A 22,050-nucleotide genomic window follows, 5' to 3' on the forward strand; every position below is an offset into this window, starting at 1 on the left:
TGGTTCGTAGCTTTGGAGAAAGGGGCAGCAGAGCTCTCTGTGGAGACCTGCTGGGACTCGGCGGGCTGCCCGGAAGTTAGCCTGACAGTAGCCAGGAGGACACCCGCTGGGCCCCCATCACCCCTCTTGAAGGGCACAGAGCAATTAAAAGCCAGCCCATGGCAAATCGTGGTCCTTGGCCACTGGCTAAGGGACATAATCCCTGGGCATTGGCTGAGATTCATAATGTCCACACCCTGTCCGTCTCCTCAGGTCTGATTGCGAGCAGGGACGATGGAGGCCAGGGCACCCGGGGTGGGGAACGCAGCAGCTGGCCGAGGGCCTCCTGGCTTTTAAGGAAGAGGTGCCATAAGGCCCCAGCCTGCCAGGCTTGAGGGGTGTGGGGGGACTCGAACCCTCTCGTCTCCTGCTGGCCCCTGACCTCCGACAGACACACTGCTTTTTTCCTTGACCCTGGGGCGGGATGGGATGGGGGGTGACTGCCCATCGAGGGGGCTTCATTCCTCAACCCTGGGTGTGGGACTCTGGTGAGAAAGGGAAATGGGGGTTCCTGGGACTCCCGCTTGGCGGGGGCGGGGGGAAGGGGGTCGACATTCAACACAGACCTTGGCCCCATTGTTTTAAATAAGAAATTTATTGCAAATATAGAAATTGATTCTCTCCATACAGGAATCTCCGAGTTGAGGAAAACAATTTCGTGCCATTCAGTTTAAAACAGGAAATCGGGAGGAGGGAGAGGCAGATATAGGGAAGAGAAAATAAATGAGGTTACCCCCCTAAAAGAAGAAAAGGAGAGGTTCTGGGCCCCCCCCCCCAAGGAAGGAAAGGTCCACACACAGCTAGGGTTCACAGGTTCGTAGCCCAGGGCCGGGAGTCCCCTCTGCAGCCCCCAAACCAGGTGCCAAGCCGCAGGGCCCTCAGGGCTGGCGGCTCCTTAGGGAGGGAAGTGGGGAGGAAGGAGGGGAGGGAGGGAGGGAGGGAGGCAGCGAGGATAGACCCCTGCCCCTGTCCAGCCCTGTGCTTGTTTGGCGAGGGCAAAAGAAGAGGAGGCGCAGAGCCTCCCGCCCACCCCCTTCAACACCCCGTTCCTCTCCCTCTGCTCAGCAGCAATGAGGGACCTTTAATGAGGCCTGTGAGGCAAGAAGTATAAATACTGGTTCTGTCTTAAAGGTGGGAGGACACAGGGTCAGGGAGGACAAGGAGCACGGCAGCTCCGGGGCCGGAGGGCGGAGGGCGCTGCGCAGGAGTCTTGCTGGGGAGGAGAAAGCAGTCCTTCAGGTGGGCACACGTCAGCCCTGCCCCTGTAAGCCCCTCGGGAGCCAGACCCCCCCCACACCCAGGGCTTCTACCCAGAAAGAGCCCCGCTCAGCCACGAATGGGGTGGGATGCTGCTGAGGGCAGGCTCCCTCGGCCGGGGGTGGGCGCGCAGAGTGGGGACACCTGAGGAGGTTCTTCGGGACATCCAGCCACCTGTCACCCTCTCCCTCTGGTCTGGTCCTCTTGGTCAGTCCTCCGGGCTCGCGCCCCCCGCCCCCCTCCCCCTGCCAGGGGGTCCCTGAGCCCCTCACCGCTCTGTCACCTTGTTTTAATTCTCTGCACAGTGTCCCTCACTGGGGAACTTTTCTCTGCACGGACGCCCCTTACAAGCTGGGGCCTGTGACTCTTGTCCCCCATGCCTGGCTGCCATCTTGGACTCACGTCCCTAACTGGTTTCGAGACTCTAGAAGACTTCCTTCCTTCCCTTTCCTGAGCTTCTGTTTCCGCACTGTTAAATTTTCAGTAGTGGGGACAGACGGTGAGCGACGTCCCATCGAAAACCTTAAACAGACCCTCAGCCAGGCCAAGACTCTCCTCTGAGTCCCCGGTCTCTGGGACTACACAGGCTTACTCTTCTTCCCAAGTGGGTCTCTCCACTCCCACTGCCCCGCAGATAGCTCCATGCCCCACCTCCCCGCAACCTGGACTCGGGCAGCCTCCAGGGCCTCCAGCACTGTCCCCTAGCAGGCGTGAGGAGGTGAGGGGCCTCCAGCAGGCAGGGGCGGGCCCTGGGACTCCTGAGGAGGTATCCACAGCGGACTAAGGTTTTGTTTTGGTTTGGGGTTTTTTTTTTTTCCCCCTCCAGACCTCCGCATCTCACTCCAGGAAGGAAAACCATTAGCTTCAACAGACAGTTAGCAGTGCTGGCCCTCCAGGTGAAGGGAGGACCCCACACCCTGTGCCACTCTCCCGCAACAGGCACCCAGGAATTTCTTCTGGAGATCCTCTGACAGGGACAGCAAAGTCCAGGCAGGACCCAAGGCAAGAAGGCCTCCCCCGGGAGGCCCACATCTCCTCGGGCCAGCTTGTCCCCGATTCCTCCATCACCCCCTACTTCCCTTCTCTCCTGGCTGCCAGCCCTCCCCGTCTGCCCCGGGCCGCCGTGCTCATCGCTGTTACAAACACGGGGCCTCAGCTGGCCAGACTCTGTGACATAGGTGTTCATTTGTCTTTCGTATTTTGCTCCCTGTTGGAGAAGAATGATCCAGAAAAGGACACAGGACACAGATGCAGGAAAGCCTCCAAGGTGGGCTGCAGTGCACTGGCCCCTTTCCCAGATCAGGGCGACTGGCAGCTGAGGAAGGTCCAGCCCGCCCAGGAGGCCAGAGGCCTGAGATCGATTCTAGTCTGCCTCCAAGAGTGGTGTGATCTAGGCTGGGAAGGTCAGTTTACCTCCTGGAGTGGCAAGACACTCACTATTAAGATAGAGACCCCCAAAGAAAGATGGTCTGTGGTTTTTATAGGCCATCGTCAACCAGGAATGATGGGGGAATGGCAAGGGTGGGGGGCTTCTGCTCCCACTGCCAGGAACCCTCTCTGTGGGAAGTGCCATCTCCGGTGAGACCAGGCCAACCTGGCCCTGGCTCCTTCCATGGGTTCTTCCCTCAGGGCCCCCAGCCTCCCCATGAAGCCCCGAGCTCTTAGCCCCGTGGATTTAGCTAGGTGACCGTGTCCTACCCCTCAGCCTGGTAGTCAAGTCACCCAGCCCTTCCCTCTTCGGGGGACCCCCAACGTCTTCATCTGAAAAATGACAGCAGGTGGGACAAAGAGGTCCCAGCACGCTCCCTTCCCTGGCAGGGAGGAGGGGAAAGGGCAAGGGTAGGAAACTGGGGGCCCCAAGGGGCAAGGCAGCACTTGTGGGCCCAACGTTCAGAGAGAAAGGAGACCAGGACGGGGCAGGGGCTGCGTTTCAGTGGCACCTGTTTTGGGTCTTCTGCAGAGCTGGACCCTCCCCAGGTTTCAAGAGCTGCTTGTCAGATCACGACAGAGGGAACGTGGGCAAGAGGGGGCGGCGGGGGGGGGCTGGGAGTCTAGACAAACTGGCACATATACGACAGATGTTTGCTCAGAAAAATACAGTAAAATCGTCATGCAAATATAACAGGAGTCTGCTTCCTCACACCACTGGCTTTGCCCGTTTGCTGTTCTCAGTTTTGCCAATCTGGTGTGAGGCAGGCTTGAGGGGGCAGGTTTCGGGGGTTGAGGGAGGTCTGCTCTGCACGTCCACGCTGGCCCCCTCCTCTCTACTCCCCAGAACAGTCTTTTCTTTGCAAATGTCACCCCCAAAGTGAGCCCTGGGCTTGGTCTGTCCCCCAAGTGGGTGTAAGGGAGGCGCTCCTGTGAGCCTAGCAGCTCCCCCCAACAGTCCTGCCCCAGACTCTACTTCTGGCAGGAAGGTCACTAGACGCCCCCCCAACCCAGGAGATGGCACTAGCTTTCCTGGTCAGCAACCCCCACACACAGTAAAGGTCTTAGTCTCACCCCAATGCCCACCCTCACCCCATAGCCACATGCCCCAGATCTCAAGAAACCCAATGAGGTGATAGGCCAGAGGCTGGGGGGTCTCCAGCAGGGCTGTGGGGCGAGGTGCGTGGGCTCCTCCCCATCGGGAGTTGGGTGAGGAGCCAGGGAGCAGGTGGGCAGGTGGCCAAGGCCATAGTTGTCCCCACCCCCACTGGCCCAGGTCCTTATCAAAGGTGAAGGTCTTCTCAGCACCCTGACAGTGTGCTCAAGACCGCAGTCTCAGGACCCCAGATCTGCCCCACCTCCCGCCCCCACCGACTCGACCCTGAAAGCCCCTCGCTGTTGAGAAAGGCTGCAGCCACCTGACCCTGCTCTCCCTCACCACCCTCTGCCACCCACACTGACAGAGAACCCCCAGGAGCCCAACAGTCCCAACTGCCAGGCCTTGGGTTGCCATGGCGACAGAAGCTGGCCAGGCAGAGGGAGGGGCCCCACGAACCTGCCTGCTCCCGCCCCCCCACTCCAGCAAGGGGGGGTGCTCACTGTTTGTGCTTTGTTCGATGTTGGGTGGGGGTCGGCAAGGGGAGGAGCGCCATTTCCATGGAAACATGGGAGCCCCTCTAGTCAGAGGGCGGGGCAGGGATGGGCAGCTGAGAGGTGGTGGGTGAGTAAGCCTGGGAAAGCCCTCCTTCCCCTGGGCAGGCCGAGATGCTGCCCCAAGATCCCATAATAGGATCAGGCAGGTGGGAGGTCAGGATGTGGGGACACAGGCAGGAAGACCCACCCCCCCAATACCCTGCCTCCCCACTGCTCCCAGGCATCACAGTTCACTGCTGCCCTTCTGGCATAAGGAAGGATCCTAGAGGCCAAGAGAGGCTAGGGGGCTGGGGTGAAGGGGTCTGCACCTGAGACGTGGTGGGAGTGGACCCACCTGCTCTCTTCTCAGACCCCAGAAGCAGCCCCCAGGCTACGTGGAAGACACTTGAAGGGGGCTGGTGGAATGGCCCTGTGCCTCTGCTCCTTTCTTGCAAGCCAGACCTCCTGTCTCTCTTGGGTGCTGGCACTGGGTGGGGGGCATGGCGAAGGACCCCCAGCGTAATGAATCATAGCTCCACACTTGGGGACGTGGCCATGGGGCTTTCTAGAAAGGAAAAGCACCTGCCTGACTCTCAAGTCCCTCAGCCCCAAGAGACCACAGCTCTGGAAGGGGGTGGCAAGTAGACGAAGAGTGGGGGGTGGACAGCAAAACTGCCTAAACTGCCATGTGGCCCTGGAGCTATCACCTTCTTTCTCCGGGCCTCAGATTCCCCAGCCATAAAAGAAAGGAAACAAGGCCTAATGTCTGTCTGGTGCTCAATCCCCAAATGACCTGTCCCCAGAGTCGGTGGGGGGGAACCCTCTCTCCGCCCCAGACTCTTCTGCCCCACACCTGTCCCTAGTCCCAGAGCCCCAGACCCCACACCCACTTGGGGCTTCCTGGCCTGCGCCCTGCCCTCCCCAGCCCGGCACACCCCCGCAGAGTCCCTGGGCAGCACAGTAAAGACGACTGGTTTCGGTATCAGTGTGTAAACTTGAAGGAGAACGTGTCTCTGTTTTCCTGTCCGTTGTTGTCGGGTGGTGGCTGTTCACAGTCAGGTGGTGGTCAGGTGTGTGCATGGGTGCGTGCGTGCGGGTGTGCGTGTGCGTCCGCTCCTCGGCCCCGGCCCCCAGCGCCACCCCCTCCCCCCTGCCCGGCTGCCGGGCCCTTCCCCGTGGGGCCCCCCCCCAAACCCTCCCCCGTCCGGCCTCACCGGGAAGGAGAGGGTCACAGCTTCTGCTGGGCCGAGACCCCCTTCCAGTAATCGAGGATGTCGTGCAGGTCCTCATCCTTGGCGAACTGGACCTTCTTGCGCAGGGCGTGGCCGGCAGCCACGTACACCTCCTCCCGGGGGTGCTTCTTGTAGGGCCGGAAGCGCTCCCAGATCTTGTGCGTGCTCTCGGAGGAGTACTCGGGGCTGGAGGAGTACCCTGAGTAGTAGTGTCTGGGGGAGAGCTGCGAGTAGGTGGAGTCCCGCTTGGAGCGGGTCAGCGGCTTGAGGAAGGACACGCGCTGGCTGAGGCTGTCGGCGCCCTCCTCGTAGTACAGGGCTGGGAAGCTGTGCCGGTGCTCGCTGCAGTGGTAGGCGGGCTTCACCTCCAGGTGGTGGACGCCGCCGCCCCCACCGCCCCCGCCACCCCCGCCGCCTCCCGCGGGCACCAGCGGGAGCCGGTCCAGCGGGCTGTTGAGGGGGCTGCCCTTCTCGATGTACTTGGAGTCGCCCTTGGCCAGCCCCGTGGCAGCCGGGTGGTCGGGCACGTCCAGGCTGAAGACCTTGGCGCTCTTGATGGAGCCGCTGGAGGACACGCTGCAGGTCTTGCGGGCCACGGCTGCGTCCGCGCTCAGCTGGCGCTGCAGCGGGTGGTGGGAGCTCTCCTTGTAGGGGGGCGAGAGGAAGCTGGGACGCTCCAGCGCCCCGGGGGTGGCAGCCGAGGACACAGCGGCGGCGGCTGCGGGGAGGGACTGGCACTCGAAGGCCAGCTCGGGGTCCCCACCGCCGCCTCCCCCCCCCAGGAACGAGGCCGAGTCCAGCTTGAGGGCATCGATGCAATTGTTAATGATCTGGTTGACCTTGTCCACCTCCTTGGCAATGGTGGAGATCTCGGCAGCCGAGCCCTGGCCGTTCTCCAGGTCCGGGAGGTCGTCCTCGGGCCGGGCCAGGCCATCCCCGCCCGCACCCGTGCGCACCTCGATGTAGTTGCCCTTGGTGGCCACCTTGGGGGTGTCCAGCGCGGCCTCCAGCGCCTTGGAGGTGGGCAGCTTCTCCCCAATCATGGAAGGGATGGACGACATGCAGGACACGGGTAGCACAGGGGGTTCGCCCAGCTTTTGGGCGGCGTGGACGACAGAGCCGGCGTCCACGTCCGCCCCGTAGCGCATCTCCAGGATGGTTTTCTTGACCTTGACCGACTTCTGCTTCTCCTCCTGCATCCGCCGCTTGCGCAGACAGTAGTAGACGGCGCCCAGCACAATGACCATGCCGAAGAGGCAGCCCAGGATGGTCATGATGTAGTGGGTGGTGGTGGAGGTGCTGGGTGCCAGGTCACCCGGGACGGGGTCCCGCGTGGTGAAGGTCAGGCAGGTGTGGTTGAAGCGGCGGCTGTTGCGCAGCGAGGTCACACAGAACGTGTACTCGGTGTGCGCCCGCAGCTTGTCAAGCGTGACGATCTCCTTCTTGTTCTTGAGCGTCATAACGTCGGAGAAGTAGCTGTTGTTGTACTGGACCAGGACGTACATCTTGCTGTAGGGGTGCGGGATGATGACCACCAGGGTGGCCGAGGTGAAGGTCACGTGGTGCAGCTTGATGGCGGGCCCCGCCGACGCATCCGTGGTGGACGAGGCCGGGGGCTCCACCGAGAGGATCTCGTCGGGGTTGAAGCCCGAGTTCTCATCGGGCTCCCTCTGGGCGTCGGTGGAGTAGGGTGTGGGGTGGCTGGCGGGCCGGGCGGGCAGCGAGCCGTTGCGGCACTTGGCCTGGAGCACGGTGATGGCGTTGAGGCTGTGGTAGGGCCGGGGCACCAGCAGCGGGTAGCCGGCGAACTCGCGCGGGGACTCGCACTGCAGGCGGTCGTAGTTCTTGGTGACGTTGTTGAAGACCACCAGCCAGGCCAGAAAGCCGAAGAGGTCGCACTCACAGTTGAAGGGGTTGCCGGCCAGCTCGCACACCATGAGGCTGGCCAGGCTGGCGAAGGTGGCGCCGTCCAGGCGGCTGAGGCGGTTGGAGGACAGGTCGATGCTGATGAGGCTCGGACACTCGGAGAAGGCGGCGGGCGTCACCACCTCGATGAGGTTGTGCTGCACGAAGAGGAACTGCAGGCGGCCCATGCCGCGCAGCATGCCCTCCGTCAGGTTGCTGAGCTTGTTGTAGCCAAGCTGCAGCACCTGCAGACTCGACTGGCCCAGGAAAGCGCCGTCCTCGATGTACGAGATCTCGTTCTTGGTGAGGTTGAGGTCCGTGAGGTTCCCGAAGCGGTTGAGCGAGGAGTAGAGCACGGCCTTGAGCTTGTTCTCATTGAGGCGCAGGTCGTGCACGGTGCTGTTGATGTGCTGCGGGATGGTCTCGTAGGGCGGCTGGTTCTGGCTGCAGATGGCCAGCCACACGTACCCCTTGTCGCCCTCGATGAGCCAGCAGTCAGCGCGCACGGAGCCCGGCCGGCACACGCACAGCAGCGCGGCGGCGCACAGCCCCAGGCGCAGCATGGCGCTGGCCACAGCCCCCCACCCCACCCTCCGGGGAAGGCCGGGCTGGGGGGGCGTAGAGAGGGGGGCCGGGGCGTGGGGGGGAGGACCTAGCAGCGGGAGGCTGGGGCTGGCGGCACAGTCCTCCCTGGGGCCGCCACCATCTTGGGGGCGACCCCTGGCACAGGGGCCCCTGGTGAGGCAGACACAGCCGGCACCAACCGTGTGGTGGGGAGTGGGATGGGGGAGTCCTTGGTGGGTGCTAGCGGCAGGTGCAGGCCACTGGGACAGGGACACACAGCGGGACACACCCCCACCGCTTGTCTCTGGGAAGGTGCACAGGCTCTCAAGACTTGACTTCCTCTCCCTCCTCCTCCTCCTCTTCCTTCTCTTCCTCCTTCTCTGGTTCTGGGCTCAGAACTTCAGACGATTCCCACGATTCCCGATTCCCATGGGCAGCTGGAGAGGGAAGCTCCGAGGAGGGAGCGCGAGAGTCGCGGCAGGAAGGACGAGACCCATCTGTCACCTGGCTCCTGAAAGGCAGCACCGAGAGGGAGTGACAGATCAGTGGAAACTCAGAACAGCCCCACTAAAGCTCCAGCATGGGCCCCTGTCCCTTCTCTACCCCCTCCTACTGGGGGTCCTTGGTGCCAGCAGCAAGTGCGCGGGGGGTGGGGGGGGTGGGGGGGTCTCTGTTATGTAAAAGAAGGGAGGGTGGGGGGTGGCAAGAGAGGGAGAAGGGACCAAGAGGTCTGGAGGGAAGGACACAGAAGAAACAAGGAGTAGGGACAGGGGGACAGAATTTGAGGATGGTAGGCAGAGAAGGGAGACTGGACAGTGACAGGTCAGGTGTGTGTGTGCACACGCACAGACACAACACACACACACTCCCCAGCACTCCTGTCCACACTCGTCCACCTGCCAGCACAGAGACCCACATGCCCTCCCATGAGCCAGAACACCGCAGCATGCCCACGGATGGCCTTATGCTGGACAAATGGGCCCGTATGCACATGACCCCGTAACGAGGCAGGAACCTTCCAATCCAGGAGAGGAATTAAGAAGCCTAGCAAAATGCCTCCTCCCCTCCATGCCCAAAGATAAATAATTCATTTGTTGTGTAACCGCTCTTGTTCCAAAAATAATCCCCTTGTCTCAGCTTCCATGGGGGAGGGGGAGCGGAGCAGGATGGCTGTGGGCCCCCCCAAGCTGGGGGTCTCCCACAGAGGGAGGGCACGGGGACAGCTTCTTCCACACGTGGCAGCAGAGCCAAGGGAGAGAGGACGAGAGTCTGGGAAGCCAGACACACACCCCCCAATATCACTTCCCCAAAGCGCTTTCCATTATTGGGCCCCGATCTTGTAGTACAAGGTCTCAGGCAGGCGGAGAAGCTGGCGGCATCCCCAACAGTGTGGCCGAAACCCCGCATCCCCTCTGCGGCTGGAGAGTCAGAGGCCCAGAGAGGGGCAGGGACTTGCCCCTAGTCACACAGCACAGCCTGGGCGAGGATCAAGGATCTCTAGGCACCAAGAGTCAGGAGGCCTGGAGCCCCCTCTATCCAGCCCAATCAGCCAGAGGGATCGAACCATCTCTGAACGTTCTGCCACACTGAAGTGGGGACCAGGTCCTGCCCAGCCGTCTCATGGGGAAGAAATATGGTGAGCCATGCTGCCCGTGCCTGAGATGCAGAGAACCAGCGTTGGTAGCACAGGGCTCACAGCCGGCAGCCCCTCATTTTCCGGGGGGGGGCACTGAGCCCCCAACCAGGGGACACCTGCCTCAATCGCCCAGCAAGCCAGACAGGGGCCGCTCAGCTGATGTGGCCCCAGCTCCCACACAAGGCTCCCTCGATTTGCAGGAAGAGCCCCGTGCGCCCTCCTCTCGCCCTGGGCAGTGGCCAGGGCTATGGAGACCAGACCGGAGAAATCCACATTTGGACAAAGAAAGCCAGACACCGTTCACAAGAGCCACCTCTGCCTCACACCCCTCCTCCTGGGAAACTCCAGGAGAGAGAGTGCATTGAAAAGGGAAAAAAAAAAAAATGTATTAAACCTTTGCTGTTAAAGCAAAACCAATTTACAGCCCGGAGCCCCAGAGGGCTGAAGAGAGGAAAGGGAAGCAAGGACGGAAACAGTCCCTGAAGAAGTCCAGGCAGGCAGTTTCTGTGGAAAAGGGGGCAAGCGAACAGGACATTCGATGACTTCTCAGATTAAAGGCAGACGTGGCTACGGAAGCTGTGATGATCCGGACCTCTAGGTGAGGCCGACTCACAGCTCCCAGTCCTCTGCAAGGTTGGTTCGGGCTGAGGGGCCAGATGGGGACTGGAGGAAGGGGGGTGATGAGGGGGCACAAGGAGATCGGGCAGGAACTGGCACCTAGGCAGCACAGAGCATTTCTGTCCCTGGCTGGGCTGCACAGCTCAGCACTCCCATCTGGCGTGGCTGATGGCTCCTTAGGGACTCAGTTTCCTCCCCTGCCACTGGCAACAAGCTTGTACTGGGAGAGGCTGAGGGGCCAAGCTCGCCAGGTTAGGGAGCCCTCCGTCTGCACCTCCAGCCCCTGCTGGGAACGTCCGGGGACCGCATTTGTATGTCAGTACACGCGCAGGTGTGCACTGGCTCAGAAGGCTGGCGCAGGGGCGCCTGGGTGGCTCAGTGGGTTAAAGCCTCTGCCTTCGGCTCAGGTCATGATCTTGGGGTCCTGGGATCGAGCCCAGCATCAGGCTCTCTGCTCCGCAGGGAGCCTGCTTCCTCCTCTCCTTCTGCCTGCCTCTCTGCCTAATTGTGATCTCTCTCTCTTTCTGTGTCAAATAAATAAATAAATAATCTTTAAAAAAACAACACCAGCACAGAGGTATGCAAGCAGATGCGTGCAAGTAGACGGACATGCAGGCAGCTGTGTGTGCACACTCATGCCCAAGCGAGAGCCCAGGATCCATGCATGTGCAGCCCGCCACTGGGAGTGCTCTGGGGTGAAGGTGAGCTCACCTACGTGTGGAGCAGTGGGGAAAGGTGCACGTAGGGGCATCTGCAGGGACGCAGACACATACCTGCTGATATGTCAACATGTTTCAGAACGTGTGAGTTCCCCTTGTTAACGTACGTGCGCACCTGTGCAACTGAGCCACACAGAGTGTCCCCCACCCCATTCCCCACGCCCTTCAGATCTGAGCTGCTCAAGCCAGCACCCCCAGCCGGGCCCAGGGGGTGCAGGGCAGAGCTGAGCTGGCTGGAGCTTCTGGAAATCCAAGGCCATGCTGAGGGGATGTGAAGAGGCTAATGGTGGTAGGGGGTTGCTAGGAAAAGGATCCCAGGCTTAGGGAGCAGGGCTAGTCCTTTCTGACCTCTTCCCTTCCCCAAACAGTCCAGGGGAGACAAAAGCCCCCACCCCAGCAACTCAAGGTGACCCTGCCCATGGCCCTTTCCAGCACCTCTTGGTCTCCAGGATGGCCTGGCCCGGCGCCCAGCTCCCCTCACCCTCCCACCCCTTCCATGACTCAGACCGAAGGGGAGGAGGCTCCCCATCACCCCTTCCCATGTGTGCGTCAGCCACTCCGTCCCGGTCCCTGGGCCGCCTGCCCACCACCCCTTGAGGCCTGACGCAGCCAGGGAAGGGGGACGGCAAGGGGAAGAAGGTGCTGAGAGCAGCACTTGGCCCCCTGCCCGGCTGCACACCTACTTGAGGTATGGGGGAGGGCTGCTGGCTCACACCTGGAGCTGGGGGTACTCATGGTCCTGGGGATCCCCCAGCACACATGCCAGCAGCAGGAGCAGGGCCCTACCCCCACCCCTGGGGCGGTGGCAGGGGTGGGGGATGGCAGAGGGAAAGGAAGGAGTGAGGGAGCTGCAAATAGAAGGCCAGGCAGGATAGGAAAGCAAAATACGGAGACAGCCAAGCGGGGAGAGACAGAGGATGGAGATGAATGGAGAACGAGCGTCTCAGATAGGAACCAATCAGCAGAGAGGCTCAGGGAGATGATGGAGGGCATTGAGCCTGCTGCCCACCCACCGGGGCAGAAATGCCGCCAGTGCCCAGCTTGCAGGGAGGGGCAAGCAGTAGGAAGCAGCTGTCGGAAGCAGAGGCCTTTGCTGCCCTGTGCCAGGGGTGTTAAACCTGGGAGAGCCTGGCCCAGCTTCCCCCCTTCCCAGCTGACCCAGCTTCTCCTCCCCAACCCATGCACTGGGCCTGCCCCCCCCAACCCTCCCCCCCTGCTCCAGCCCAGGGGGCACACCGGTGTGGCAGGAACAAGAGACCTCTGGCCTGAGCAGGGGCAGGCCCCCCTCTCTCCAGCCAACACAGAAAAGTTGGGGGGCAAAGTTGGGGGGTTGCAGCGTACTGCAGAGGGGTCTTGGGGTGGGCCCTCAGTCTGGCTGGCTACAGATGTCCCTTGTTGTGGGGACACCCTGGATGGTGAGGAGGAAGGAGGGTCAGCAAGCCCTGACAGGTCTGAAGGTCACAGCTCAGCTGGGGTCTCCATTCAGAGCCACAGAACATGAGTGACTCTCAGCAAATTCCACGCCCCACCTCCGCCCCATCTCTGGGCCTCTGCAACCACCCCCAGAAGCCACTGGTTTATCCAGCTGGCCTCTATGCCCTTGTCCTCCAGGGCCACGAGGCTCGGGGCGCCTCCATGGACTCCGGATCCTACAACTTCAGAACTGGAAGAAGGAGGGGCCCTTGCTCCACCCCATGCCAGCCCTTCCCAGAGGGGAAAGCGGACACCAGGGCCAGGGAAGGGTCCCATGCTGCTGGTGGCAGGTCAGGCTCAGGCCCCAGGTGGCAGTGGCAGACCTCGATCTGCCAACCCCACATCCCTTCTGGGAGCTTCCTGCCCCAGAGGGGCGGCCCCCCCCAGCTTAACCCAGGACATTGCTCGGGAGGCAAAGCCCACTTTCGCACTTTCGGGCACCCAGGGCAGCTCCCCAGAGCAACCCCTCCCTGGGCTAAGTGCTCAGCTGAGGTCTGCGGTGGAGGGGGGAGGGGCGGGAGGTGGGGGAGCCAGGATCAGCAGGGAAGGCGAGAGGAAGGGCTGCCACCTGCGTGGGCTGCTGAGTGCCACCTTGCTATCTCACAGGGCTCCCCCGAAATCGCAGGCCGTGGCGGAGACAAATACACTGGACAGGGCAGGAAGCTCCCATGGGGACACTGCTGGAGCAGATGTTGGTGGGAGCTGGGGAACAGGTGGGGCGGGGAGGGGTGCGGTCCCTGTTCCCACCTCCCAGGAGCAGGGACATGAGGGTGGACCGGGGAAATCTCATTTGCAGCAGCTGAAAGCCCTGGCCTGGATTCTTCCCTGAGCCAGGTTGGCCAAGGTCCCCTGAGGTGCCATTGTCACTGTCCGGGTCAACGCCATTACCCAGGATTAGGAGGCCTGAGGACTCCTGGGACCCAGCCAGAACTCATGGGGCAGGCAGTCGCCTCACCTCTGTCTACTGAAAGACAGCACCAGGCCAGGGGTCCCCTCTGCCCTCTGGGACAAAGCCTGCCACCCCTTGGGGGGTCTGGACAATGAATCTTGTCACTTCCTGCACCGCACTGAGGTTCCCCGGGGCACGCCGCTCTGGGCCTCAGTTGCATCTACGAAATGGGATCATTATACCTCCACCATGGAAAGGCCATTTGGCCATAAACCATTTGGATTTCAGGTACAATGAGCCCCAGCTACAGGGCAGAGAGTAAGAAGTATGGATGTTGAAGGCAAAGGGTCCTGGGATTGAATGCTGAGCTGTGTGACATAAGGTACATTAATGAACCTCTTGGGGCTTCAGTCTCCTCACCTATAAGATAGTCATAACCATCCCTTTGGCCGACATTGCACAGTCCTTGAATCTTCTATCAATCCTGAGTGACTAGGACTATTGGTCTCATTTTGCAGATGAGAAAACTGAGGCTCTCTCCTTCCCCGGCTTCCTCTAAAGAGCTGGGCTCATGGCAGGGACTGGACATGCATGGGCTGCCCAGGGGCTCTCCTTCCCCTTGTGTATGCACCTTCTTCCCTATTAGGAAAGTGTCTACAAGCCAAAAGAAACTTCAATCTCTCCATCATTGGGAAGTACTTATTCCAAGCCAGCGATGTTCCTCAACCCCCTCCCCCAGGCACAATTCTACCTCAGGGCCTTTGCACATGCTATTCTCGCTCCTAGAATGCTCCTCCCCCAGTGTCTCCATAGGCCACTACCCTACCACAACTGCTCCCCTCAAGCCCACCTTCCCTGAAACCAAACCTGGCTTGGCTCCCTTCAGAGCACTCAGCAATGCCAGACATCACTTGGTAATTAACTATCAGCTGCCCTCCCCACCCCCCCACCCCCCCATCATGAAATCAAAGCAGGCTTTATTTTGTTCACAACTATAATTAACCTCCATGCCTGGAACAAGGTCAGACATGCAGCAGGTGCTCAGAACATGGTGTGTGGAATGAGAGCTCAGGGTTAGGGACGGGGACGGAAGGCAGACAGAGATCCTGGGGTCCCTGACTCCACTGAGTCAGGATGTCACATATCAGAAGTAGGGGCCCCACTGATGGGGTGCTCATGGGGTGCAGGAAATTCACTGAGCCTTCCTGTTAGCCTCATAAGCCCCCCTTATGCTTCTCATCTATAGATGACCAAACGGGTTCAGAGAGATACAGTGATCTGCCCAAGACCACACAGTGGGGGAATCTGGGCCCACCTGAGCTCTTAGAACTACCAGATTTTTCCCAAATTCCTGCAGAGGTAACACTCCCCAGCTTGCATGCCCCCGGTGACAGGGATCTCAGCATCCACCGGAAGCTACTTAAACCCTTCTTGAACAGATCTGATGGTTACAAATTTCTTCTTCTATTACAGAGCCAATTCTGACTCCTTGTACCTCTGTTCATTGGTCCAAGTGCTGTCTGGAGCCACTGAGAACAAGGCCAATATCCCCTCCTTAAAGGCCCCACCATTACCTCACACCCCTACAATCCACTTCTCCAGGCTACACAGCCTCACGTCCTCTCCTCCTCTTCCTCCACTGGAGTTTCAAGTCCCCAGCTCTTGGATCCAGCTGCCCAGGTCATGCTTGCTGCCAAGGACCCCCCTAAAATGTATCACCTAGAGCTCAGCATCATGCCAACGTGGTCCGAGCTGTGATGGGCGCCAGGGCCCCCCGCCTCCCTTGGTTTGGCACCACATTTCGGTTAGAGCAGCGGGAGTGTGCACACCCGCCTTACGTCCTCACCTCGTCCTGGATGTCACCCAAAGCCCTGGGCCCCTTCACACATTCCACTGGGGAGTCCCCCGTGCCCAGACCGTCCTCAGGCAGCTCTGGGCAGTAAGTAGGAGTCTGGGCTGCCCCCGAGGTGCCGGGCTCCGTCCGTCCCCCTTCCATCACGTCTCGTTAGGCTCAGCCCTGTGCGCAGCGGTCCCCCATCTCGGGGGGGCTGGCTTCTGCCCCTTGAAACCTCGGCGCCAGCTCCCAGCTCTGCACCTTCTGGGGCTGGGCCAGCCGACCACGGCTGCATCCGTATCTGTGTCACAGGGGACACGGGGACCCGCTGCCCACTCGCCCACATTCCTGACACCGGGGCGTGAATTCACCGCACACCTACTGGGGGCCCGGCCCCGAAGCAGACATGCACGCCTTGCCTTCACCGAGCTTCCGGCTCACCTAGAAGAGCTGAAGGAGAACGCCACGCCACGCCACCCCAGCAGCGAGGGCTGAGAGCTACGGAGGGGCAGGGGAGGACGGGTGGGGGGGCTACGTAATTGGGTTTGCACGGCTTCAACACACAAGTACCAGCCTCCAAGCCCAGCAGCCTCGGCCAGGGAAGGGGCCTGGGCTCATCTGCCGTATCCTGGGCGGTCACATCACACTGCTGGCTGGCTCACTGTGTGACCACGGGCAGGTCAGCGCCTTGCCCCTCTGGGCCTCAGTTTCCTCATCTGTGCAGGGGGAGAACAACTACACACTGGTGTCTCTCTGGTTTACCAGGAAACCACCCCCCTCCACCAAAGCCCTCTGGAAACTCCCCACCGAGTCATCACCCATGAACGCAGCTGCTCCCGGGGCTACCATGCCCATCATTAGCACCTGCATCATGTCCACGCCTCAGTGGGAGGAGGTAAGCAGGAAGATGGGAGGGTTTTTACCAAAAGGCTCTGGTTTTGAAAAACTACCCAGAAAAACTGACCACAGAGGCCTGACACCAGTTCTCTGGAGAGCACTTCACAGATAGGCCACTCTCTGGCACCCACTGCCCAGCCCCGAGCAGCCCAGATCCGGGACCACCTACCGCCAGGCCCTGGAGGGGAGCATGGGATCCTCCCGCCCAAATCCAAGGGTGACCTGTGTTAAAAGTTCGCCTCCTAGTCCCACCCCAGGGGTTACCTCTGGCTTTCCCAGAATCCTCCAGGCTATTCAGAGAACTGCCTTTCCCAGCTCACCCCTGCCTCCTCCAGCTGATCCTTGCCCTCCCCTGACATACCCACCTGTCCCCTGCCCCCTACCTGACCCATCCCCCAACCGACCCCTGACCCCTCCCTGGGTCCCTGCCTCCCTGGCTGACCTCTGCCCCTGGTCCCCACCTCCCCGACCTGACCCCGGCCTCCCGACTTGGCCCATGACCCCCCACCTGGCCCCTGACCTCCCCATACCTAGTCCCTGACCACCCCCCCCACTGGGCCCATGAACCCCCCCACCTAGTCCCTGACCCTCCCACCTGGTCCCTGCTGGCCTCTTGAACTTGGCTCCAGCAAACCCCAGGCCCCGCTCAGCTGCAACCCCGGGCACTACTCACCAGTCTCCACTGGACCCGCTCTTTCACCAGTGCCTGCACACGCGCGGCTGCCTCTGCCTGCATGGCCTCCATTCATTCATTCAATAAACATTTATGGAGCACCTACTATGTACCAGGCACCGGCTAGGCCTGCCCTCCCAGCTCTGCCTCCTCCGCCTGCTTCTCCTCCAGGGCCCCAAGGGGTGACCAGTCCCTGCCTTCCAACACCCTCAGGGCAGTCCCAAGGCGGGGTGGCCCACGAGGAGCCCACCGGGAGAAGGGGAGGCTCCAGGGGCACCGGGAGCAGCCCGCTGGGAGGCAGCCTGGCGGGGGAGGGATGGGCAGCCTGGGGCAAGGGGGAAACAGAGTCCTGGCTCCCTCCCGGGCTGGGCCCAAGGACCTCTCACATTAGCTCATTTGCCCTCCGCACAACCTCAGTTATCATTCCCACTTTACAGAGGAGGAAACTGAGGTCTCATGACTCCTACACAGGGGCTTTGACCCTCCGTGGCACCAGGCTCTGGGTCAAGAGATGCTGTGGGATCCTGTTTCATCTGGATAGTGCTTTAAAAACTTTTTTTTTTTTAATTGAGTTGCCAATATTGAAAACTTCCGTGATTTCATTTCAAAAATCCCTGTTTCTCATGGAACAACCTGGAAGTTCTGGCTGCTCAGGATCCGCATCCCTGCAAGGACAGAGCAAATACCCATCCTCCTCCCTGCCTGTCTGGCTGCGTTGCCCTCTGGCCCTGGCGCACTGGAGCTTGGGAAACCAGCCATAGAGGGAACCTCAGCGTGGGAATAGTTAGAATCCCAGCCTTGGGGTGGGGGGATCCCACGAGCCTCCTGGTGTGGGGCCCAAGAGCACCTTTGTCCCTGCCTCCCTCTTCTGTGGCTCTGGGACAGACAGCAAACACCCACTAGCTCTAAGCAGGCCCACAGGGGGGACCCCAAACTAGGGGAGCACCTATACACTCTCCCAGATCTGCTCGTCATCCTAGGGGACCAGCTCTCTAATGATGCTGCCTGGGTTCCTGGGTCAGGAACCTGACCCAGGTTCCTGCTGAGGTTTGAGGTTTACTCACTCCAAACACAATTCCTAATCCATAAAACACTGCCAGCTAAGCCTGCTGTGCACACCAGGAGGCCCGAGGCCTCAGTTGCAGAAGCCACACCCCGAAGACAGCTTTAAGTTCACCCCCGCCCCCGCAAGTAGGGCCTGCAGCAAAGGGCTCTGGGGTTTCTGGGATGGCCACATACTCCCACCCCTCTCCCCATAGACTCTGAGTCCCCTACTCTGCTCACCTAGGACACCTGCCCTCCCTCCCACTGCCTGTTGCAGGTCTAGCATCCAGGGCCTGTAGCCAGCCAAAGGTGCAGCCCAGCCCAACCATGAATCAGGCAGAAGCAAGGGGACCCTCTCCTGGCCCTGGGGTAGCTTCTCTGGAGCGGGTGGGGGAGCCCCCAGGGGCCTGCAGCTGTGGCCTCGGAGAACAAGGAAGCTCTGTCCATGCTGGAAAAGCCCCGGAAATGCAGGGCAGGGTTGGGGGGGCACCCCATGACTGCCGGCTGCGTAGAAACCATGGCCCAGGGCGCGTGGCCACCAAGCCACCCTCCAACAGCATGGGCCTGTCATCTCGGGGTGGGGGGGGTCCTCTGATGATAAGGCTGAGCCTCAAGAGTCCTATACCTAGCTACAGTTCCTTCGTCCTGAAACTCAAGGGCAAGCCAGGGACACCGGCGCCCCCTCCCATTCTGCTGGAAGGGCGGGCCATGTTCAGCTCCGATCCTAGCTCTGCCACCCACCCCACAGCGTGGCCCCCTGAGTCTTAGCCTCCTTTTCTGTACAATGAGACTAGAAGGGCACTACCTCAGAGGGCGGTGAGTGAACAGCTACGGAGCAGAGTCTGGCCCACAGTAAGTGCTCAATAAACTAAGCAGCCCCTAGTATGGTCATGGCACCCTGGCTTTGGGGGAGGCGGGGGGCGGGGGTGCCCAGCACACAGCAGGTCCTCGCCACCCACTGCCCTACGGATGGCAGCCAGGAAGGGAGGAGGCCTGGCCCCCCAACGGTGTCTTCCTTTCAGTCTGAAGGGCAACACACCCCTCTTTACCTGCCCCTGTCCCCTCTCACAGGTCCGGCCCCCCAAAGGCCTGCACCCACCCCTGCCTTCTGCCTGCTCCCCAGCCTCGGTTTCTCTCCCACTGCCAAAGCACAAGGGCTGTTATAATTAACGGATTATCTCAGTGCGACAGCTGTGGTCCTTTGAAAATTGGGTTGAATAACAAGATCCTGGCGTATGGTAATTTCTTTTCATCTCCTGCTCCCCCTTTCTCTCTCCCTCACTTTAGCCTTGTTACGCATGCAAATGCTCTTCCCGAATATCTTCCTCGGGCTGGCCTGGCAAGGGGACAGACTAGGTTCTGCTTGCTGGCCAATGACTTGTGGGAACTGACCCTTCTGGGCCCGTCCCGTGGGTCTGGCACTGGGCAAAGCGCCTGACACATATGACTTGTGCCCGCCCCCTTCGGGGCAGGGCAGCCCAAAGTCCCTACATCTGGCTTCTCCTCCTACCTCCCCTGCTCTCCCCCTCCACAGGGGCCTCCCCTGAGGTCCAGGTCCTGGTCCCCAAACAAGCCCCCAAAGCCTGCTCCCCGCCCCCTACCCAGCAACTCGGCCCCTCCCGACGCTTCTGTTATCCCTTAGGTGCTGACCAGGCCCAAAGCCCGCTACCCCAGCTGCCTCCTGTCCCCTTCCACTGTCCGCCCACTGCCCACTCCTGCTTCTGCCCTGAGCCAGCCAGAAGCCCGCAGCTGCGCAGCCCCTCAACACCTGGAAAGCTGCTGTGTACGCCCTCCCACTGCTCTGCCCTCCTTCCTGGCCCAAAATTAATTTCTCAATCAGCATCCTCACTGGTCTGTCTCCAATCTAATGGCCTCCTTCAACCCATCATCCAGCAGAGGACAAGCCTCCTAAAGGCTAAATCTGAGAGTAGCACTTCCATCCTCCAAAGTCTACTGATCTGGTAAGATTCTAACAGCAGACCTCGAAAGCCAGCTCCTGGGGTCCTGCGGAGCAGGTCCCTGCTCTCCTCTCCTGCCCTCCTGCTTTCTCAGCCAAGTAAACCAGTCTGGTTAGGGTCCCTCCTGTGGGTCCCCGCAGCCCGTAGGGTTTTCTCCCATCACCACCAGAATCGGAACTGCTCTTTTTACCCGTGGGATGAGTTCTTTGAGGGAGGGCCAGATTCCCCAGGAAAGCCGAGCACCAAGGACCCAGGAGGTAATAAATATTTAGTAACGACTGAATGAAGGAGGCCTGCCCTCTCCCTTGATAGATAAGGATACCGAGGCTCAGAGTAATTAACAACTTGCTCAAGATCACACCGTTTGTGCGAGAGAAAAACCAGGATTTGAACCAGGTCTGGACTCCAACGCCAGCCTTTTCCATTTCCTAGAGAGGGCTGTAGGGGCCACCCTCTGCACAGATCTCCGGGAAACTGAACCTCCCTCCAGCCTCCACAGGACAATAAGAGATGGGGCTCCCTGCTCAGGCCATCACTTCCTTGAGTTTGACTGTCAGCTAGCCCCATGACTCCCAGGGCCTCAGCCTGCTCATCTGTAAAGTGGGAAGGAGCCCCGCCTCACCCCATCTCAGGGGGTGACTGAGGGGGCAGAAACTCCGGTCTTGGAGAAAGCCCATCCGGCTAATAACATCTGGGGGTCTTCCCACCCTCACCTCAAACCCGACTGCGTTGCCCCTGGGAGGCACTCCTCAGAGCTTGGGGTTGGGTGGGGGTGGGGTTCCTAGGATGGGAGACATCACACAGGACAGAGAAATTCCTCAGGGAGAGCCACTGAGAGAAGCACAGGGAGTCTGGGCAGCAGATCGTGACCCTGGGCGAGAGCTTCCCTCTCGGCCTCCACGTCCTCATCTGTGAACTGGGCCCATTAATGCCCACTTTATAAGGCTGCAAAGGGGACTAACCGTGCAAAGTGCCCAGCACGGGGCAGACACTGCCATGGCCACAAGGTGCTATGGAAATGTGATCGTGAAGTGTAACCCCGGGGGGAAGGAGAGGAGTGGGGGCAAGACAGAGCAGGACCATTCATTCCTGACTCTCTACCCTCAACAGCCCACAGAGTAGAGCTCACACCCCAACATGTCGCCCTTGGGCCCCTCCCCCGCCCAGCTCATACCCCATGACGTCCCTTCATAACCTGGGCAGCTGTTCCTGAGCCTGGGATGCCATTCCCGCCCTTCCCCACCCCCTGTAGCCCAGACCTCATGCCTCTTGGTCCAAGAAACCTTCAGATTTCCTCTGTGCGGGGAGAATAGTGGTCTCCCTGCTCTGCCCCCATCCCTTGATTCCATCCCCACGGAATCCAGGAAGGATCCTAGAGATCGTCTCACCCCATCTCACCTCCCTCCTGTTGTACAGATGGGTAAACTGAGGCACAGACGAGGGACAGCAGCTCTCCAGGGATACAGTTGAACCCAGGCATCTCTGCTGCTTCCAGCCCTGCACGCAGCTTCTCTCCTGGTGCCGAGCCGTTCAGCCCTTACCAGTCTTCTCCAAGCCCTACTGCCCCCAGCCCGGAGCTACCTGAGGACGGGACCCCATCTTCCTCTCTGCTCCCCAACCCCAGTGCCTAGCCTAAGGCCTGGCGCATAGTAGGCACTCAGTAAATGTCTGTTGAATTGAATTGCGCTCAGGGCGGCCAGTCGTCTCTGCTCTGTAAGAAAAGCATAGAGTTAGTGGAGCTGTCCCCGTGGCAACGGGGGTGGGAACCAAGCTGTTGGGGGCAAGGAGTCCGGCCTGCCCCCCGAGGACCCTAGGGGCCCTGAGAAGCAGGGGGGGGATGAGAAACTAAGTCCAAATTGTGCCCCAACAGGCAGCATGGCCCTGGCAAAGTTAGGGCACCCCGGGGCCTCAGTGGCCTCAGCTGTCCAACAGAGAGGACACTCTAGTCCCCCATAGGCTCTGAGGACTGTCTGGGACAAGAACCAAAAGAGACGGGAGGAGTGTAAACACTGACTCCCAGCTCACAAGCATCCAGCGCTCTGTGCCTGACAGCGAAGCCGGGTGAGACTTCTACCCAATTCTATAGATGGGGAGACTGAGGCTCAGACAAGGGCGGCTTGCCCGAGGCCACGCGGCCCACGCCCCAGGGCCCATGCTGTGTACACAGTCTCTCTGCAGAGCTGGAGGGCAGTGGGGTAGAAGAACCAGCCCCAGACAAAGACCTTGAACCCACCAAAAGGGGGCCCGAGCCC

At 60.6% G+C, this 22,050-nt stretch overlaps 1 protein-coding gene across 8 annotated transcripts in view; it reads right to left on the reverse strand.

Annotated features, from left to right (window-relative positions):
- Positions 1-22,050, reverse strand: part of ELFN2 (extracellular leucine rich repeat and fibronectin type III domain containing 2) — a 57,518-nt gene continuing 35,468 nt past the window's right edge. For 6 of the 8 annotated variants that reach the window (XM_047742679.1, XM_047742677.1, XM_047742681.1 and 3 more), the window contains one exon: positions 1-8,568. In XM_047742679.1, coding sequence (XP_047598635.1) covers positions 5,585-8,056 — 2,472 coding nt within the window. In that variant the 5' untranslated portion in view covers positions 8,057-8,568 and the 3' untranslated portion in view covers positions 1-5,584. Of the gene's footprint in view, positions 8,569-16,796; positions 16,912-21,198; positions 21,510-22,050 lie in introns of those variants that run through there. The other 2 variants (XM_047742682.1, XR_007129580.1) reach the window with 2 other exon arrangements.

This window comes from Lutra lutra, chromosome 8 (assembly GCF_902655055.1).
Source record: "Lutra lutra chromosome 8, mLutLut1.2, whole genome shotgun sequence".
In the NCBI taxonomy this organism is placed as follows: domain Eukaryota; kingdom Metazoa; phylum Chordata; class Mammalia; order Carnivora; family Mustelidae; genus Lutra; species Lutra lutra.